Source organism: Balaenoptera musculus, chromosome 2, assembly GCF_009873245.2.
Source record: "Balaenoptera musculus isolate JJ_BM4_2016_0621 chromosome 2, mBalMus1.pri.v3, whole genome shotgun sequence".
Lineage (NCBI taxonomy): Eukaryota > Metazoa > Chordata > Mammalia > Artiodactyla > Balaenopteridae > Balaenoptera > Balaenoptera musculus.
In genome coordinates, this window is record NC_045786.1 from 76,091,127 (window position 1) to 76,113,419 (window position 22,293).

General features: G+C 39.7%; 1 protein-coding gene and 1 long non-coding RNA gene across 5 annotated transcripts in view; one reads left to right on the forward strand and one right to left on the reverse strand.

Annotated features, from left to right (window-relative positions):
- Positions 1 to 22,293, forward strand: part of LOC118889689 — a 77,397-nt gene that overhangs the window by 31,072 nt on the left and 24,032 nt on the right. Inside the window, exon 2 of one of the 2 annotated variants that reach the window (XR_005018598.1) lies at positions 21,717 to 21,850. The exons of the other annotated variant lie outside the window; for it this stretch is intronic. This is a non-coding gene — a long non-coding RNA (uncharacterized LOC118889689). The remainder of the gene's footprint in view (positions 1 to 21,716; positions 21,851 to 22,293) is intronic. 2 annotated transcript variants of the gene reach the window in all.
- LOC118889687 (myocardial zonula adherens protein) overlaps positions 1 to 22,293 on the reverse strand; it is a 100,451-nt gene that overhangs the window by 5,841 nt on the left and 72,317 nt on the right. For 2 of the 3 annotated variants that reach the window (XM_036841705.1, XM_036841707.1), the window contains one exon: positions 12,266 to 12,366. In XM_036841705.1, the coding sequence (XP_036697600.1) occupies positions 12,266 to 12,366 (101 nt within the window). Of the gene's footprint in view, positions 1 to 9,400; positions 10,497 to 12,265; positions 12,367 to 22,293 lie in introns of those variants that run through there. The other variant, XM_036841706.1, reaches the window with a different exon arrangement.

Genomic DNA, 22,293 nt, shown 5'->3' on the forward strand with positions numbered 1-22,293 from the left:
GTATTTCCATACAAATTAAAAAATTTTTTTGATCTAGTTCTGTGAAAAATGCCATTGGTAATTTGATAGGGATTGCATTGAATCTGTAGGTTGCCTTGGGTAGTATAGTCATTTTGATAATATCGATTCTTCCAATCCAAGAACATGGTATATCTTTCTATGTGTTTGTGTCATCTTCGATTTCTTTCATCAGCATCTTACAGTTTTAAGAGTACAGGTCTTTTGTCTCCTTAGGCAGGTTTATTCCTGGGGTTTTTTTTTTTTTTCTTTTTTGATACGATGGTAAATGGGATTGTTTCCTTAACACATTTTTGACTGGAGGCATATTAGGCCACAGGTGTTAGTTTCTACAAAAAATCCCCTGGTCAATAATGTGTTAATTTCTCTTTCCAATCTTTTGTTGTTAGTGTATAGGAATGCAAGAGATTTCTGTGTATTAATTTTGTATCCTGCAATTTTACCAAATTCATTGATGATCTCTAGTAGTTTTCTGGTGGCATCTTTAGGATTTTCTATATATAGTATTACGTCATCTGCAAACAGTGACAGTTTTTCTTCTTTTCCAATTTGGATTCCTTTTATTTCTTTTTCTTCTCTGACTGCCATGGCTAGGACTTCCAAAACCATACTGAATAAAAGTGGCGAGAGTGGACATCCTTGCTTTGTTCCTGATCTCAGAGGGAACTTTTCACCATTGAGAATGATGTTAGCCATGGGTTTGTCATATATGGCCTTTATTATGTTGAGGTAGGTTCCCTCTATGCCCAGTTTCTGGAAAGTTTTTATCGTAAATGGGTGGTGAATTCTGTCAAAAGCTTTTTCTGCATCTATTGAAATGATCATATGGTTTTTATTCTTCATTTTGTTAATGTGGTGTATCACACTGATTGATTTGCGGATATTGAGGAATCCTTGCATCACTTGGATAAACCCCACTTGATCATGGTGTATGACCCTTTTAATGTGTTGTTGGATTCGGCTTACTAGTATTTTGTTGAGGATTTTTGCATCTATGTTCATCAGTGATACTGGTCTATAATTAATTTTCTTTTTTTGTCTGGTTTTGGTTTCAGGGTGATGGTGGCCTCATAGAATGAGCTTGGCAGTGTTCCTTCCTCTACAGTTTTTTGGAAGAGTTTCAGAAGGATAGGTGTTAGCTCTTCTCTAAATATTTGATAGAATTCACCTGTGAAGCCATAATTTCAGTACTTGTGACTGGTCTGTTTGTATTTTCTGTTTCTTCCTGGTTCAGTTTTGGAAGGTTGTATCTTTCTTCTAGGGTGTCCATTTTATTGGCATATAGCTGTTTGTAGTAGTCTCTTATGATCCTTTGTATGTCTCTTATGATCTCTTTGTATCCTTTCCATGGTGTCTGTTGTAACTTCTCCTTTTTCATTTCTAATTTTATTGATTTGAGCCCTCTCACTTTTTTACTAGATGATTCTGGCTAAAGGTTTATCAATTTTGTTTATCTTTTCAAAGAACCAGCTTTTAGTTTGATTGATCTTTTCTATTGTTTTCTTCATCTCTATTTATTTCTGCTCTGATCTTTATGATTTCTTTCCTTCTACTAACTTTGGGTTTTCTTTGTTCTTCTTTCTGTAGTTGCTTTAGGTGTAAGGTTAGTTTGTTTGAGATTTTTCTTATTTCCTAAGTTAAGATTGTGTTGCTATAAACTTCCCTCTTAGAAGGGAAGGTTTATAGGTTTATGTGTTGCTATAAACTTCCCTCTTAGAAGGGAAGGTTCCATAGGTTTTGGATAGTTGTGTTTTCATTGTAATTTGTCTGTAGGTATTTTTGATTTCTTCAGTGATCCATTGGTTGTTTAGTAACATATTGTTTAGCCTTCATGTGTTTGTGTTTTTTATGTTTTTTCCCCTGTAATTTATTTCTAATCTCATAGAGTTGTGGTTGGAAAAGTTGCTTGATAATGATTTCAATTTTCTGAAATTTACTGAGGCTTGCTTTGTGGCCCAGCATGCGATCAATCCCGGAGAATGTTCCATGTGCACTTAAGAAAGTATATTCTGCTGCTTTTGGATGGATGTCCTATAAATATCAATTAAGTCTATCTGGTCTGTTGTATCATTTAAAGCTTGTGCTTCCTTATTGATTTTCTGTCTGGATGATCTGTCCACTGATGAAAGTTGGGTGTTAAAGTCCCCCACTATTATTGTGGTACTGTCGATTTCTCCTTTTATGGCTCTATTTCCCTTATATATTGAGGTTCTTGCCTTATATATTGAGGTGCTCCTGTGTTGGGTGCATATATATTTACAATTATGTCTTCCTTTTGGATTGGTCCCTTGATCATTATGGCCTGCCCCCGGAGCTCCTGTAGGTGGTGTCCTGTTGCCTGGGAGTGCTGACAGGGAAAGAAGCTCTTATGGTGGTTCCACCCTCTCCCCATGTGTCCCCCAATAATGGCACTTTGCCTCTCTAGCAGGCCCAGGCTTCTTCCGAATACACCCTCAGTTGCCACAGTCCAGCCTCTTCAGGCTGTTTCTACACAGCCAACCCTGGTCCTCTCCCTGGGTCTGACCTCCAGAGCCTGAGCTATAGCACCCAGTCCCTGCCCACACTGACAGACGAGTGTCTCAGGCTGGGGAGCACAGGGTGGCAGTGCCAACCTTCTGTGCAGGTTACTCTCTCTTTTGCCTCCCACAAACCGGTTACTGTGCTCTCCTCCTAGGCTCTGAAGCTCCCTCTCCATCCAGGCTGGTCTCCCTGCTGTGAGGAACAGGTGTGGGAACCTTTCCTTCTTCACAGCTGCCTCCCTGGACACAGGCCCCATCCCAATGCCTTCTTTTTCTTTTTCCTTTTGTCCTACCTGGTTATGTGGAGGTTTTCTTACCCTTTCAGAAGTCTGAGGTCTTCTTTCATTATTTAGTAGATGTTTGTGACTCGTTCCACTTGTAGATGTATTTTTAATGTTTTTGTGGGAGAAGGTGAGTTCCACGTCCTACTCCTCTACCATCTTGATCCCCCTACCTGGAGCCAGCCATTATTTTTAGCAACTTTTAAAGGTTATACTAGGTATCCATGATTCAGAAAAATAAAAAAATATGCATTCAAGGAACTCACAATTAGGTGGGAAAGATATGTATTTAAATAGTTGCAATGTGTTAGGTAGTACATAAAGACATAAAAAGCTATACTGGATACTCTGCATTTGCCTCTTCAGATCCATCCCCCCTTCTCCACCCCACCCTATGCCCTGGGAAGCTTACCTGAAGGTCAGCATCAGTGGGCTCCCTCAGCCTTTACCTTCCAGTTGGTTTGGACCAAAAGGGAGATCAAGGGATGAGAGAATGGAGGACAGGGAGGCCAGGACATCTGTTCCCTCTGATCAGTCTGCAGCTTGGTAGTTGGCTACATTCCTCTAGCAAAGGCCATGCTCCAGCTCACCCCTTCATCTCTTCTACCAACTTTCTCTCCCCACCTCTTCAGGCCCAGGCTGGAAATAGCTCCAGAGCAAGCCAGTGTCCATTTTTTATTTCCCTAAAAGCTGCCCTCAAATTTTTACACAGTCCCTTCATTTAAGTCTCTTCTGTTTCCCTTTCTCCCAGGACCCTGAGCAAAACAAGAGTGAACATATTATGGGCAAGGTGATGGCAGAACAAGTTAGCTTCACTGGGAGGAAATTGGCCCAGGGAAGGTGACTCCTGAAGGATGCCTAGGCGTTCCTCAAGTGGGTGAGGAGGAGATGGGAATTCAGGCAGATGGACAGTACGGGTAAAGGCAAAGAAGGGTGAACACAGAGGCCATGGTGTGGAAAGGAGACACGCTTGGCAGGACTGGAGCAAAGAGTTCATGATGAAGTGGCTGGCAGAAGATGAGGTCGGGGTGGGGAAGCAGGGCCCTGTGTGCCCTGCTAAGGGGTTCAGAAGGGGACAGCGAGCCACTAAAGGTTTTTAAGGAGGGGCAGGATATGCTCCTATTTTTATTCTAGCAAGATCCCTTGGCATTGCTGAGGGTTGATTGCAGAGGGGTTAGTCTGGAGGCAGGAGGTTAATTAGGAGAGTTTTGCTATTTAGGAGGTGAGAGAGACCATGAGAACTCAAACTCTAAAAGTAGCACTGTAGATGAAGTAGCACGGAAAGGTTAAGGTGATATTTGGGAGGCAGAATTAATGGGATTTGGTGACTAAGATGGAGAAAATATCCCATTTCTTTTTCTGCCTAGACACATAACTACCTTTCCCAGCCTCCCTTGCAGTTTGGTAGGCCATGCAACTATAATGGGCAGAAATGATTTATATTACTAGCAGGTGTAGCCCATATCCATTTTGCAGTCACAGATATTTTCCTAAAAGGACAATTGGAGCATATTACTGTTCTCTTTTTTTTAAAAATAAATTTATTTTTTATTTTTGGCTGCGTTGGGTCTTCGTTGTTGCTGCACGCAGGCCTTCTCTAGCTGTGGTGAGCAGGGGCTACTCTTCGTTGCAGTGCACAGGCTTCTCATTGTGGTGGCTTCTCTTGTTGCGGAGCACGGGCTCTAGGCGCACGGGCTTCAGTAGTTGTGGCTCGCGGGCTCTAGAGCGCAGGCGCAGTAGTTGTGGTGCTCAGGCTTAGTTGCTCCGCGGCATGTGGGATCTTCCCGGACCAGGGGTCGAACCCCTGTCCTCTGCATTGGCAGGCAGATTCTTAACCACTGTGCCACCAGGTGTGTCCATATTACTGTTCTTAAAACTCTTCAAAGTCTCCCCCTTGCTTCCTGGATGGAGTCTAAACTCCTCTGCAGGGTGTAAAGGCCTCCACCTTCTACTGTTATATCTCCTGCCTGGCCTTGCTAAGAAACACAGCTCTTATTTACACACTGCTTCACAGCTCTGCCATCCTCAGCTGTCCCCTCTGCCTTGAATGCTTCCCTCGTCAAGTCGATCTGATGAATTCCTGCCTATATTCCAAGATTCAAACCAAACATTGCCTCATCTGTGACAGTCTCCCCAATTCCCTGCAGCAGTGATAGAAACTATCATTCCTTTCTCTGTGTCTCTCAGTTTCCTTGAGCAGCACTGCTCAATTTTCTGCTTACACAAGGTTCACTTTTGCTAAACTTTCCCATCAGTAATATCTCCCATTACCCTGCAGTGATTTTCAACTATGGTTGGGAGACAACTTCTTAAAAGGGTGTATTAGAAGCTTGGGGGGAATGTTAAACTTCACATGTCTCTCCCCAAGAGATTCAATACTTCTTCCATGCTCTCCTCCCCTTGAAAATGACTGTCACAGAGGCTTGTGACACACTACTGGAAGCATCTCATTGCACCCACTGGTCTATATACATCCTCTGCTAGTTATAATTTCATGAAGCATGAAAACCATATCTTGCTTATCTTCATGACCTCAGCAGCTCACTCAGGCCAGGCACAGAACTATCACTACATAGATGGATGACACAGGGAAGCAGAGGACGATGGATTTCAAGGAGTGAGTGGTCAGAATGTCACCTTCACCTGGCACAGAGAGGAACCCGCAAGATCTGGCAATTCAGGGGTCCCCAGTGACCTGACCAGGTAATTTAGTGGAGTGCCAGGGGCAGGAGCCAGATGGCAATTTGTGCCAACTCCTGTGAAAATTCCACAGAACAGAAATAGTCTCTGGTGACAATATCCTAAAAGCCCATAAAATTCAGAAATATTTATAAAGGTGAACCCTCTGGTTTCAAAAACAGGCTCTCATATCCCACTCTTTCAAAAAGAAGTGAGATATTTTATTTAGTTGATCACTAGGAAACAACAGGTTTTCAAGAACACAAATAATTTAAACCCCAGAATGAAAATTCAGCCATTTTCTTTTAACACATTAAGGCTATTGTTAACCTTTTATTAATCCATAAAGGGGCAGTTCCCTTGGGGGAAACAATAGCAGAGGCAGCAGATAAAGCTTTGACAAAAAGCTACTTTGTGTTTTGGTTTCTACAACAGAAATATGAAAACATAGGCATTTTAAAGCACTTACTATGCACAGGGCACTTATGACAACAAGGAATATTTTTCATTAACTTGTACCTATTTATTAAGACATAATTTATGAGTTCACTGGAAACTGAGTTTCACTAAGGGGCAAGAGAAAGAAGTCTCTTTTTTTATTGGTGTTCAATATTTTGTTTTCCACTTTTCTCTTTGAATGAAGGCTAGCTGACCTAAAATTGCTCTCAATGGCTTTAATATATATCGAACTTTTCAAATCAAACTCTTGAGTTTCTCTTTTAAATAGGTGTTTAAAAGCCCCTGAAATCACGGTGAGTGCCTTCGCACCTCTTCCCTCTCTCCTTGCTTTCCAGAAATCTGTGCGACACTAAGATGAGATGAAGGAGGGGGAGAATTTGAGAAGAAACTGGAGGCAGGGATGGGACTGAGTAGCTTAGAACACTGGTCTCCAGGAGGCTGGTGCAGTGGGAGTGGAGAGGTGTGAAGCAAGTCATGAAGGAAAAAGCCAGCCCCGTACGAGTGAGTGATTCCAGGACAAAGCAATTCACGGCTCAAAGGTGACTGCAGAATACTGAGCTTAGGCAACAGGAGCAGTGGTGGCGGCATCAACAGAAATATGCAAACGTGGTCACTACACTGGGCACTTTATGCCTGTATCTTAATCATCTCAGCAAGTTTCAGGAGGAATTACTATCAAAATCTATCTATCTATCTTCCCATTCTTGGTAAGGAAATAGATTCAAAGGGGTTAGAGATTTGTCCAAAGCTATAGATATAGCAAGAGGCAGATCCAGGACCCAGACCCAGGTCTAATTTCCAAGCCACCGCTCTTAACCACAACTAGAGGATCCGACTTTGATGGGAAAAAACGATGTATTCAGCTATGGATAGGGTGGGTATGAAGATCAAGTGGGGCCCAGCAGGCGGCCGGGAATGAGGACTTGTATGCAAGAGAGAGGTCTGAACTACCTGACAGCACAGCCACAGGGAAGAAAGAGGTAACTCCATGAGACTGGATGCCATCTTTGCAGGAATGAGTGTTGCCAAGATAGAACCCTTAGGAGCACCCATGGTGGGGATCTGGGAGCAGAAAGAGGAGCCATCCAAGAAGATGGAGGACAGGCCAGGGAAGTAGGGAAAGAACCAGGAGAGGAGAGTCCCACAGGAAGCAGATATTCTTCTGCTTAGGAAGAACCATCAAATGCTACAGAGAGATGGCTCCATTCAACAAATATTGATTGAGGGCCTGCCTGGTGTGAGGCCCTGCTCTAAGTCAGTCCCAGGAAGACTGCAGTTAGTGACATGGATGTAAATCCCTGCCTTCATGGAGCTTACATTCTAGTGAGGAGAGAGAGAATAAACACTAAGAAGCAAAACGTAAGCAAGAATTGCCTCTTTCAAGTCCTTTCTCACTTGGTGTGGAACTTTCATTCATTCTGCCAGTGAAATGTTTATTGAGCATCAGGAAAATGCTAGAGTAGGGGATGGGAGCCTAGGGTTCTTGTCCACAGGAGTGCACAGTGCTGGAAGGGACAGGGGAAGTGGTCAGGGGTGGGGACAGGGTAATACAAGGGGCTTAATGGCTCTATAAGAACAGGCTGATTTCAAATTTTTTCAGGAGCACATAAAAATAGAGCAGCTCTAATTGTAAGTCAAATGCTATTAGCAGTAGCATAGCATGTAAGACTTGCAGGTATATGGAGAAATGGGTCGTAGGTGCCATACTGCTTTACAGCAGTACTGGGCTTTGTGCCCAGTGCCTGGAACACACTGGGACGCCTCTGATGTCACAGCTGACAGAGACCTCATCAATCACTGGGGCTTCCAGAGTTTTACACAGTGTCCAGAGGGTTCCAGACCACTAATAGTTTAATTGAAGAGCTCGATACATACTAAAGCACTATCCACTTGATTAAGCTATCAATCCACTTAATAAAATCACTTAACAGCCGCCAAAATAAATAAGTTAATGAAATGTCATAGCACACTCAAATTTACTTATATTTGATACAGTGTCTGGAACAGGATGGAAAGCCCGGAAATAAACCCACACACCTATGGTCAACTAACCTATGAAAAGGAAGCAAGAATATATAGTGGAGTAAAAGACACTCTCTTCAGTAAGTGGTGCTGGGAAAACTGGACAGCTACATGTAAAAGAATGAAATTAGAACATTCTCTAACACCATACACAAAAATAAACCCAAAATGGATCAAAGACCTAAATGTAAGGCTGGACACTATAAAACTCTTAGAGGAAAACACAGGCAGAACACTCTTTGACATAAATCATAAATCACAGCAATATCTTTTTGGATCTACCTCCTAGAGTAATGAAAATTTAAAAAAATAAACAAATGAGACAAAATTAAACTTAAAAGCTTCTGCACAGCAAAGGAAACCATGAACAAAATGAAAAGACAACCCACAGAATGGGAGAGAATATTTGCAAACAAAGCAACCGACAAGGGATTAATCTCCAAAATATACAAACGGCTCATGCAACTCTATGTCAAAAAAAACAACCCAATCAAAAAACGAGCAGAACACCTAAATAGACATTTCTCCAAAGAAGACATACAGGATGGCCAAAAAGCACATGAAAAGATCACTCATGTGATCACTAATTGTCAGAGAAATGCAAATCAAAATTACAATGACATTTCACACCAGTCAGAATGGCCATCATCAAAGCGTACAAACAATAAATGCTGAAGAGTGTGTGGAGGAAAGGAAATCCTCCTACATTGTGTTGGTGGGAATGTAAATTGGTACAACCACTATGGAAAACAGTATGGACGTTCCTTAAAAAACTAAAAATAGGACTACCATATGACCCAGCAATCCCACTCCTGGGCATATATCTGGAGAAAACCATAATTCAAAAAGATACATGCACCCCAATGTTCATTGCAGCACTATTTACAACAGCTAAGACATGGAAGCAACCTAAATGTCCAGCAACAGAGGAATGGATAAAGAAGGTGTGGTACCTATATACAATGGAATATTACTATATACAATGGAATATTACTATATACAATGGAATATTACTCAGCCATAAAAAAGAATGAAACTATGCCATTTGCAGCAACATGGATGGACCTAGAGATTTTCATACTAAGTGAAGTAAGACAAAGACAAATATATGATATCACTCATGTGGAATCTAATTTTTAAAAATGATACAGATGAACTTATTTACAAAACAGAAACAGACTTACAGATATTGAAAACTTATGGTTATCAAAGGGGAAATGTGGGCAGGAGGGATAAATCAGGAGCTTGGGATTAACATACACACACTACTATATGTAAGACAGATAACCAACAAGGACCTACTGTATAGCCCAGGGTACTCTACTCAATATTCTGTGATAACCTGTATGAGAAAAGAATCTGAAAAAGAATGAATATATGTATATATATATAACTGAATCACTTTGCTGTACACCAGAAATTAACACAACATTGTAAATCAACTATACTCCAATAAAATTTTTAAAAAATACTTGATCCAGTGTCTTACATGTAAAATCAGAGTTTTGATTTGGATAATAGGGATACTAGCTATTATTTATTAAGTTCCTAACTTCGGTCCAATTACCTTGCTAAATGCTTTATATACATGTTTTCATTTAATCCTCTTCACAACCCTATAAAATTTGATATTGTCATCTTCATTCCCATTTTAAGGATGAAATCACAGAGGTTTAAGAGAGATTGGGTAACTTGCCCAGCAGCTGACTGGGCAGGGAACCCACAGCCTGAGCCTTCCCAACTGGACTGCACTGCCAAGTTCTCTGCAGGAGAACAGGGAGTAAGAACAAAACTCATCTGTATAACTGAGGCTTAATTCATTACTTTTCTGGAGACTGTTTTTAAAATATTCTGGAAAACACCATGGAATCTTTTTATTAGTTAGATGCAAGTTTGAAGTCCAAGTGAGAACCAGGAATTGTATTAGAACAGACGTGACACAATTTAGCAGCTCTATTGCGTATTTTAAAACTACAGATGTACCATACCAGGACTGCAAAGGTATGGTTCAAATCCTGGCTGTGTGGCTTCTAGGGAATCCCTTTATCTCTCTGGGCCTCGATTTTGGTGTCTATAAGACAGGGAGATTAAACTAGATCGGGGGTTCCAATTTGATTTTGACCACAGAGCTCTTTTATTCAAGCAAAATCTTACTTGGAATCTAACATAAAAAACACACTAAAAGCTAAGTTTGCCAGGTTGTTTTTTTTTGAGGGGGGACAGTCCCCACAGGCCAGCTCCTTGCTCACCTCCTCACCCCTGGAGGCCCCTCCCGGCACCCTAGCACACAGCACGCAGTTCCAAAAAGCACAGGTGGAAAACCACTGCCCTGAATCACCTCTCAAGATGCTGTGCTCCTCGCCACCCAGACGTGCACGGCGTCTGTCACATAGTAGGCACTTCATAAATATTCGTGAGGAAACAAATGAAATATTACTCTGCCTTTTCGGAAATGTGGATACGTAGTTTTCATTTCCTCTGCTGATTGACCCAGGTAGTTAAAGTGCTAAGATGGATCCTGGGGGAAACCAAATGTTACATTTATGGAAAAGCTGCTTTTAGATACTAAAGTGGCTTCCAAGTTCAGCGTGGCCATAAGTTAAGGGTCTGTCAGCACTTCCATTATGAAAACTACTTTGTGGTTTCATAACTTAGCCGTAAAAGTTTGCTTCAGGCTATCCCTCGGCATACAAATTGAAAACCTTGCTTTAAGCCAAAATGTGGGAATTAGAAAACAAACAATTTATTGGTTTCAGACATAGTTTTGTACCCGTCTTAACCAAATAAGATTTATTATGTGGGCAATTAGAGGGAACTAAACCACTTGGTTCTTGAAGAATAAAAAAGGAGGAAAATAGCCAAACTATTTATATTTTTAAAGTTGCGTCTGGACATGATCAATCATTCTTTTGGGTCCTATTTTTATCAAGTACTTTGTCCCCTGCATTGATGAGACCTGGAGTCTATTTACACATTCTTTTTCCTTCTTTTTTTAAATAAACATTTTCTGTTAATGACATCAGAATGATAAAATTGCCTTGTTTTTACCAAAAAGCAAGCAACATAAATGAAAATAATGCCAAAAAAACCTTAATCCTGCTTTTGGTAAATACTTTGAGAATCGCAAGTGGCTCATTTTAATGAACAAAAAAGACATCAGTAATGAATAAAATAGGGAAGGAGATGAGACATTGTTCCTCAATGTTAGAGCTGGTTAGAGCTGAGAAGTCACCTAGTCAACGGACTTAACAGATTGGGAAACCGAGGCCTCAGCAAAGAGAGGCCAGCCTGAACACATCCTGCAACTACTAACCTCAAGGATGAGAACCAGGTCTTCTACAGCGCATTCTGGCGATCAGCTCATCCCTGTTTCCCACCCATGTAACCATTCAAGGCCTGGAGCCTACATTTTTCTGACCTACTAATGTCTAACATGACACACACAAATGCCCCTAGTCACATAAAAATACACCTTCCTACACACAGTGTATGAGGCACTTTGTGACTTTGGTTACCTCAGTCACAAGCTATGTACCATCAGTGTCCTTGTTATAAACTTGTTTTCTGTCCTCTTTGGGCCAAGCACTGTTTTGAGCACCTAGAGACAGTGGGTTGGTTACTGGGTCTCGCTGATCTGACTATGGAGAGAGCCAGGTACTGGGCTTGTGAGCAGCTTAATAACACATGGCTCAGTCCTCTAGCTCAGAAATGCAACTGAACAAACCAGGTTATAGTTACTGTTTATCTGCCCATGACTGAAGCGGATCATGTATTTCTGAATCTGGTCCAATGCTTGACGACACTCTGTTACAGTACTGGGGAACAGACAGATTTTGTTCAAGGTTTAGAGTCTCCCTCCTTTGTTACTAAAGCACACCATTGAAAATGTCTGCCTGCATGTCTGACTTCCCTTGCAGACTGCACTCTGGGGCAGGAACCCAATCTCATTCCTCTCTCTATCATCACTGTCTGGCACAGGGAAGGTACTCAACAGATATTTGTTGAATGAACAAATGAATGAATAAATGAAGGACCAAAGGCATGCATTCACTGATAGGGCCCATCTCTCTCTGAAGTGGCTTCCCCAGGTCTCTCCTTCTCCACCCCGTGTGCCCTGCACAATCTCCCCACTCCGCAGAAGCCAGTCAGACCCCTCAGCAGCCACAACTTCTCTTTGCAGAAGTACTTTTGAGAGAAAGAATGCAATTCTGGGAATAACAGCCCAGGAAAGTATTTTCTTAAGTCAAAAGGGAATTTGAGTTGGAAAACCAGGAAATTCTTAAATACCTGGGTAGAAGATCACAGCCCACTCCAACCTCTCTGGTTTCCACTTCAGTCTTGCGCTGGGTTTCTATTAAATAGTCCAACCTGCTTTGTAGTTCATTATTCTAGAGATGAGGAAAAAAGTACTTTTAGTAAAGCAATTACGTTCCCCCACAAATACGTATGATGCAATTTATATGTATTATCCAGATTTCCCCCTAGACACAGACATCTATCACAGTGTATTTATTAAGTGCCTCTTACACAGTAGGAATTGAAGAAATACATTGATTGAATCCTTACAGATAGAGTGCATAGACATACATATGTATCCAATTTTACCTAAATGGAAACAAACAAAATATCCTAGTCTATACCATTATTTGCTGCTTTTCCCCACTCAACAATTTGTTGTGACTCTTTCCATGTTTATTAGTTTTCTTTTTATGTCAACAAATTATTTTATGGGTTCATAGCATTCCATTGTATGGATCTACATTATTTTACTAGTTTCTTATTGATGGCATTTAGATATTTATCACTTTTTTTGCAATTATAAATAAGGTACAGCTCATGTTTTAATACTCCCTCATTAAACTATAAAATGAGTAAGTCTATTAATGTAGTGGGAAATACCTCTGTAACTTAATAACTAGTATTTCATAGGTGTGGAAAATTCAGAATCTCAAACATATAAAGTAGAACAAGTTCCTTGGGATTAAAATTAGCATTCTAAATAGTTTCTTTTCAGGCCAGAGCCAAACATTACATAGGTTGATGATTAGAATTGGAAATTTGCCCCGTGGGGAAATGAAGGACAAGGGAGCAAGAGTGTTGAGGGTTTTGAAATGAAAATAGATGAAGTGTTGGACTTCCCTCGTGGCACAGTGGTTAAGAATCTGCCTGCCAATGCAGACGACATGGGTTCGAGCCCTGGTCTGGGAAGGTCCCACATGCCACGGAGCAACTAAGCCCATGCACCACAACTACTGAGCCTGTGCTCTAGAGCCCGCATGCCACAACTACTGAAGCCCACACGCCTAGAGCCCATGCTCCACAACAAGAGAAGCCACCGCAATGAGAAGCCGGCACACCACAACAGAGAGTAGCCCCTGCTCGCCGCAACTAGAGAAAAGCCCTCATGCAGCAACAAAGACCCAATGCAACCAAAAATTAATTAATTAATTAAATTAAAGAAAAATAGATGAAGTGCTGGTGCTTAAAATCCAAAGGCCAAAAACACACATTTAAAAAAATTCAGAGATTTTTGGATTTTTTTTTAAGAAGTCATTCTATATATTTTCTGTAATACTAGACTAAATTTTCATGAGGCAGTGACCGTTAACTATCTTTCTGGCTGTATTATCAGAGCATGCGTGGTATGTAGGAGACACAAGATAAATATTTATTGAATAAATGTGTATATGCTTTTAAAATGAGCATTTTATTTGCATAACTAGAAACAAATTAAGCATTTGTCTTTTTAAGTTGGAGCTGCAGCTAAGGCACTGTATTCTGAGACACTAGACAACACATGAAAGTTGAAAAGTTCTTTGGAAACAGAAGCTCATTTGTTTTGAAAGAGCTCCTGCTCTGAATGTCTGATACCAAGGTGCAAAGCAGCAGCTCTGGTACAAACTCATGTTCTGCAGGATGTAAAGGTCTAGGAATCCCTTCCGATAAATGGGAAACAGCATAAAGGAAGAGAATGCATTCCAGGTTCCCTAGCAGCTGACAAGCCATGACAGATCTATGGGCTCTGCATCTATCACCTGGTGCTCAGTATGGGAGAATGGTGCTGGCTAACTGCCAGGGGTTTATCACCATTTACACACACACACACACACACACACACACAGCTTCACCGAAAATATTTGAACTCTTCCATTCATATGGAAAGAGAAAGGGAGAAGAGGCCTGCCCATTAACAAGCTTCAGCAATCCTACTGTTTTATCCTTTCTTAATGTAGACTTTAATCATGAGGATTTCTTAAAATGCTGGGCTGAGTTCCTATAGTTAAGGGGCATAAAAGACAAGGTTAGCAGACATGCCCCAACTGGTACACAGTGAATAGTGGACTGGTAGCCCCAATTCCTTTGTTCTCTTCCAGAGGAACTCTATGTGTACGCATCAGCTATCCACTGAAGCACTGATACAAAAACTTATACTCTTAAAAATGTGTCGTATGTGTCGGGCAAAGTAAAAGAAGTCTGCAGCCAAGGCTTAAAGAACTGAACTGAGATCTAAGCCATCATTTACTCTTAAAAATAATACTATCAGTTAAAAAAAAACCCAAAAATACCCTGAGTATGTATCAGGTAGTATATAAAATCAGGTAGGGGGAGGATGTTGGCAGTTAAAGAAATAGGTCATGATTTGCAACCTTTGAGGCGCTCAGTCTTTTGCAGGTACAGACACCTAAGCAGAAAATCACAGAACAAAGTCACAAGTCCCATGCCAGAGGGACCTAGAGAGTATTATGGGGTGATTCAGAGGGGATGCCTAACTCAAAATGGGGAAAAGGACTGAATTGTCTGTGAAGATTTCCTGGAATTATGCAAGGGGAAGAGAGTAAGGGAAACAAAAGGGATAAGTAATCCAGAATTATGGAAACATACCAGATTGAGAACAGGCACCTGACTGCAGTATACAGGAGGGCAGGAGTTAGTTATAAAGGACTGTGTATGCCATTACCAAGACTCTACACCCAATCCTATAAGACCAAGGTCAAGATTTTATTTCAAACACTTGGGCTCCAAGTGGAAATTATATTGGAAGGAAATAAAACTATAGGCAAGGAAGATCAATCAAGGAGGTCATTGCAATTTTCCAGGTAGAGTGAGAGCTGCACTGCTAGTATATAGGAGTAAGCGCTTAACGAATAGATCCTCCTTCAAAGAACAGCTATCAACCTGGGACAAAAGATAGCTGCTGAGGTCTTTAAAGACTCAACAAGGATAGGCAAGTTTTAGAGGGGAGGTAAAACTTGGAGCAAGTGACAAGCACTGAATGGGTTCTCTGTGATTCATTTGTTTTTGTTTGCAGCTTTGCCCAAGAGCAGTACAGTCATGGTGCTGTCAGCACAGACACAGTAAAAATTCAATAGAAAAATCATCTTTCTGGTAGAAGAAAACCAGTAGGAGTCTACGGGATAGAAGAATAACCAGGGTTACCAAGAGTAAGGGGGAAGCCAAAAAGGAAGGGTCAGAGAAGACTGAAATTCTGAATTCTGTATATAAACTCAGTTCAAGTCTCTGGCAGACCCCTAAACCACGTATGTGTCGGGCAAAGTAAAAGAAGTCTGCAGCCAAGGCTTAAAGAACTGAACTGAGATCTAAGCCATCACCCACTACATTATGGCAGGGTGCAATTGAGTCTAACCAGATTCTTTACCTTTTAAAACAATTACAAGCCTATTTTCCTTTACATCACTGATGAAGGAGTAAAAAAAAAAAACAGAAAGAAATAGAAAATATAAATAGAAAACAAATGGTAACTTTAGAACAGAAAAATACAATGCCTGAAATTTAAAAATCACTAGATTGACTTAAGAATGGATATGACAAAGGAAGGAGTCAGTAGTAAACTTGAGGACACAGAGACAAATTAATAGAAATCAATCAAAATAAGCTAAAGAAAATGTTGAAAATAATAAATGGATCTTCATGGAACTGTGGGACAATTTCTAAAAGCCTAACATAGAGATGCTGGAATCACAGAAGGAAAGGAGGGAGAAACTTGAGAAAAAATATTCAAAGAAATAATGGCTAGGAAAAAAAGAAAGAAAGAAAAGCACTTACATCTCCAGATTCTTGGGGGGGGCGGGAGGAGAAAAGAAATAATGGCTGAAATTTTCCCATATTTGGTGAAAGACATAAGTATACAAATTCAAGAATCAGCAAACCCAGACAATAAATTCAAAGAGAAGCATACCTTGGCAAATCAGAGTCAAACTACTGAAAAACACAAAGAAAAACCTTGAAAGCCATCCTGTTACATATAGGGGAACGATAATTTGAGTTACCAAAAGTTGCTCATCAAAAACTACGAAAGCCAGAAGGGAGTGAGTACTAAAAGAAAGAAACTGTCAACCTAGAACTCTATATATTTCAGTAATGAAGGTGAACTAGAGGCCTTACTTTCAAATAAGAAAAACTAAGTGAATTTGTCCCCAGCTGGCCTGCTCTATACAAAATGCTAAATAAAAGTTCTTCAGGCTGAAGAGAGATGATACTAGAAAGAAACTCAGATTTTCAGAAATGAGTAAAGAACGTCAGAAATAAATACTATATGAGTAAACATAAAAGATGATTATTTTCTCTTAATTTCTCTAAAATACCTATGACTGTTAAAAACTATAACAATGTACTGTGGGTTTATAGTATGTATAAGATACAATACATGAGATAACTCTAACAGCAGGGGTAGGGGTAGATGGACCTTATCATTCCAAGACTTCTACATTTTTCATGAAATGGTACAATATTACCTCTAAGTGGACTGTGAACACTTAATGAAGTATATTGTAATACCTAGAGCAACCACTAAAATATTAAAGACACAGCAAATGCCAATAGATAAATTAAAATGGAATTCTAAAAAATACTGGAATAATCCAAAAGAATGCAAGAGAGGGGAACAAGACAAACAAAACAAACCAGAGGGACTAAATAGAAAACAAATAATAGGGACTTCCCTTGTGGCACAGTGGTTAAGAATCTGCCTGCCAATGCAGGGGACACAGGTTCGAGCCCTGGTCCGGGAAGATCCCACATGCCACAGAGCAACTAAGCCCGTGTGCCACAACTACTGAGCCTGTGCTCTAGAGCCTGCAAGCCACAACTACTGAAGCTCGTACGCCTAGAGCCCGTGCTCCACAACAAGAGAAGCCATCGCAATGAGAAGCCCGTGCACCGCAACGAAGAGTAGCCCCCCGCGCGCAGCAACAAAGACCCAACGCAGCCAAAAATAAAATAATAAAATGAAATAAAATAAAAAGTAATAAAATAATAAAATGGCAGACCTAAATAAATCCAGCCATATCAATAATAATTACATGTCAATGAACAGTATACTTTAATATAAGACAGAATATCAGAATGTATAAAAAAACCAAGACCTAACTATATATTGTCTATAGGAGATGTAGTGAATATTTACCTTAAATAGAGAGACACAGATCAGTTAAAAATAAGTGGATGGAAAAAGATATACCATATAAACAGTAAACATAAGAGGGCAGAAAGGGTAATATTAATACCAGATGAAATAGACTTCAAGACAAAGAGTATGAACAAAGGTAGTGACCAACATTTCATGATAAAGAGATCAATTCATCTCCAAAACACAACAGTCAAAAATTATGTACCTAATAACAAAGCTTCAGAATATATGAAGTAAAAAAATAACAAAATTAAAGAAAGAGACAGTTTAAAGCCATAGCAAGGGATTTTAACACCCCTCTCTCAGCAATAGAGAGAACAATTATACAAAAACAGTAAAATCATAAATAATTTAAACAATATTATCAACGACCTAAATCTTATTGGTATTTATAGAACACAAAAAGAGCAGAAGACTTTTTTTTCTTTACAATATTCAACCAAGAGAAACCATATGCTGAGCCATAAAACAAGTCTCAATAAATTTAACAGAATGAAAACCATACAAAGTATGTTCTAGGACCATGACAAATTAGAAATCAAAAACAATAAGATACCTAAGAACACCTCAAATATTTGGAAGTTAAACAACACACTTCTAAATAATCCATAAGTCAAAGAAGAATCTCAAAGGAAATTAGAAAATATTTTGATATGCTGAATACAGCATATCAAAACTTGCAGGTTGCAGCTGAAGCAGAACTCAGAGGGACAGTTAGAGCTTTAAAGGCTTATATTTAAAAAGAAAGGTCTAAAATCAATGACCTAAGGTCTACCTCAAGAAGCTAGAAAAAGAAGAGCAAAGTAATACCAAAATAATTAGAAGGCAGGGAATATAAATATCAGAGCAAAACTCAATAAAACAGAAAACAGATAATAGAGAATATCGACAAAGCCAAAAGCTATTTTAATTTTTTTTAAAACAACAAAATTGATAACACTCTAGCTAGACTGATCAAAGAAGGGGGAAAGGGGACAAATGATCAATATCAGAAATTAAGGAGACATTAAAAGGAAACAGTTGGATAGCTATGGTGAAAAAAAGAATATCAATCCTTACTTCACACAAAACACAAAAATTAACTCCAAATGGATCTTAGATCTAAATTGAAAAGCAAAAATTATACAATTTTTAGAGGAAATCATAGGAGAAAATCTCTGTGACCAAAGATTTCTTAGGACACAAAGCAGAAACCATACAGAAAAAAACTGATAAATTGAACTTTATCAAAAATAAAAACCAAAAACAAAAATTTCTCCAAAAGATATCATTAAGAAAATGAAAAAGCAGGTCATGAAATGGGAGAAAATATTCACAGTACATATATCTGACAAAGAACTGGTATCCAGAATACATAAAGAACTCTTAGCAACTCAATAAATAAGAAAAGTAAAAACTCAGTAAAATAATGGGCCAAAGATTTGAACAGACACTTCAAAAAAGAATATATACAAATGGCCAATAAGCATTTAAAACATGCTTAGCATTGCTAGTGACCATGGAAATGCAAATAAAAACCACAGTGAGATACCACCACACACCCTCTAGAATGGCTACATTACAAAGACTGACAGTACTAAGTGAGGATGAGGATGTGGAGAAACTGGAACATTCCAACTGCTGGTGGGAAGGTAAAATATACGACTCCTTTGATAAACTGACAGTTTCTTAAAAAGTTAAACCTATATCTACCATACATCCCAGCCATTCCATTACTAGGAATTTACCCAACAGGAATAAACCATATGTCCACATAATGACTTGTAATGTTCACAGCAGCTTTATTCACAGTAGCCCCAAACTGGAAATAACCCAAATGTATATCAGCAGGAGAATGGAGAAATAAACTATGGAATCTTAATACAATAAAAAATATTCTGCCACAAAAGAATGCATATAACATGGATATATCTCAAATCCTTATGCTGAGTGAAAGAAGCTAGCTAGACACAAAAGAACACACAAATATATGATTCCATTTATACAAAATGCAAACAAGTCCAAAAAAGATCCCTGGTTGCCTGGGGGTGAATGGAGAGATGGACTGCAAAAGGGAAACAGAGAGGTCTTTGGGGAATAATGGAAATGTTCTATATCTTGACTGCAGTGGTGGTTTCACAGGTATATACAACTGTCAAAATTCATTAAATTATATACTTTTTTAAAAATTTAGGTTTAATTGACATATAACATTATATTAGTTTCAGCTGTACAACATAACGACTTGGTATTTGTACAAACTGCAAAATGATCACCACAGTATGTCTAGTTAACATCTGTCACCGTACGCTTTAAAAAGATGCAGCTTTATTTACATGAATTAATACAAGGTTGACAAGACAGAAAAAAAGATGGTGAGAGCCTGAATATGGGCAGTAGGAGGAAATTAGAGAGGGACGACAGAAATACTTAATAAAAGGACAGGTGTTGATACAGGAAAGCAAGGACACTCCACTCGGAGTCTTGCCGACTATGACTAAAGAGCAGCCTCAGCTGGCCGCCTGGCCCGAGCTGGGGAAGAGATTGCTTCCAGGACCGAGAATCAGATTCCAGGGTTTTCCTTTCAAATACCACCACCTTGTGTTGAGCTGTGAAATACAGACCACCCAGGGGCTTGGGAGGCTGTGCGCCTTCCCGAAAAGAAGGACCTGGTATGGCACCTCTTGGCATTTTGGGGAAATTATGTCACAAATGAATGGCAGCCACCTCCTCCCCCAGCTCCCTCAAGCCCAGGGGAGGGAGCAGCCGGAGCTGTAACACATGCACCAAACAAGAATGCTTGTCCAATAAAACTTGTACATGGTGCCTGGTGCTGCCGCCCTAGCGTTGCACAGGAAAATTCATAATTGACCCAGGAATGCACAGCAGACACATTGAGAGGTTTATGTGCCACACAACACACGTTAAATGCAGGATGGACAAAACCAAGACATTTGTCTCCTTTCCTCTGACTTGTGAGTTGAGCTGTAAGTTGAGGATTTTCAGCAGAGAAAAATGAAATGGAATCTGTTCAGATTTAGAAAGCTGATCAACCTTATGAAGATAGACACTCATAATTTTATTTTAATAAAATTTTCTATACTGGAAATAGGGGATGGGATAGTTCTTCAAGAGATGAGTGAATAAAAAGTTATTTGGAAAAAAAATAGAATGGGCATATTTTCACATCAGACAGATTTCTGAATCCGTTGATGAAAACGTAGTCTGATGGGGCCAGGCTAGCGCAAACTTCTAGGGATCTGATGGGGGTGGGAGTAGCAAAATAGAATGAGTTTTAGCATTGGTAAGTACACATGATGAATTCAAGGACCAAAATCATCTACATTCTCTATTTAAAAGAAGGAGGAGGAGGAAAAGGAGGACGAGAAGGACAAAGAGGAAATATATATCATTAACAATAAAAGGAGTTCCTGGGACCTAGCCATTGAAGAAACAGTAAAGACATGGCATTTACTGTGAGCCATGTACTTTTCTATTCACTTAGTGTTAACTAATTTAGTCATAACAACTCTGTGGAGAGGACTCCCTTAGCAAACTAAGGCACAGAGCAGTTAAGTAACTTGCTCCAGACCACATAACTAGTAAGCGACAGAGACGACATTGGAACTCAGGCAGTCTAGCTCCAGAGTGTGCAGTTAGGCCCTTAACAGAGGGTAGCTACTTTATTAATAGGATGGGATATAGGAGGTTACCAGCTCTGTCCACCAAAACTTTTCAAAGATACCTGAAACACCACCGCTGGCATCATTATGGTTTAAGGCAGGGGATGGAATGTCAAGGTATAAAAAGTCCTGGTGTTAGAACAGGTCAACATAATAGAAATTCTTAGTGGCCAACAGAACCCTGTATTGTAAAACAAAACAGTTAGATAAATTTGGAAAATGTCATTGCGACCTCATAATCATAAAAAGAAACATTTTCCCCAGTTCCGTCAGTACTAAAATGGGCCTTAAACAACAAGGTTGTACTGCATAGCACAGGAAACTATATTCAATATTCTGTGATAAACCATAATGGAAAAGAATATGAAAAAGAATGTATATGTATAACTGAGTCACTTTGCTGTACAGCAGTAATTAACACAAAATTGTAATTCACCTATACTTCAATAAAAAATAAATTAACAAAACAAATAAAATGGGCCTAACAGTAGGCACAGCACTTTAGCCTACTACCAACGCTCATGCCCAGATAGCCTGCCGTACAGCTCTCCACTAAAACAACCCAGGGCTCCTCGGAGACAAGCCAATATCATATCTTGGGACAGGACAAAAACGAGGACAATCTGAAACGCCTGTTTTTGCCATACAGCAAGAATGACTCCACAAGCATCGGGAACCCTGCTACACGGGCGAGGAAGGTAATGCAGAACTCTCTGCAGCTGAGCTGTGATAATCTGAGCATCAAAACTTGGAGGAGAAGGAAAAAATTATTGTGGGAGCAAGGTGAGTCTGAGAAATGCCTTGTGTTCATGATGTCACTCAAAAGGAAAGTTAATATAAAGTGTAGACAAAGATAGTTTTAATAGCGAAGAAAGATGACAATATGTTACAATTTGTCATCAACTTTTAAAACTAGGAAGTATTAATATATAAGATGATGTAGTTTCTTTTATAGAGTGTTAATTACATGTTTGTTCATAAGATTTCTGTGTTGAGTAGTAAAGAATAACAAAAGGAACTTTAAGTCAGGTCGTCGCCAGGACTTGAGGGCCCTTGGAAGGGCTGCTTGGCATTGGTGGTCATACAACAAGCAGGTGGAAAGAGGGGCAGAGATTCACTGGCATCAGTGGTCACACACAATTAGCAAGGAGTCAGTCAGCGGTGTGTTTGTAACATCATAAACTACTCACACAGCCTGAAGAGGAAAACCAAGTACTCAAACTCAA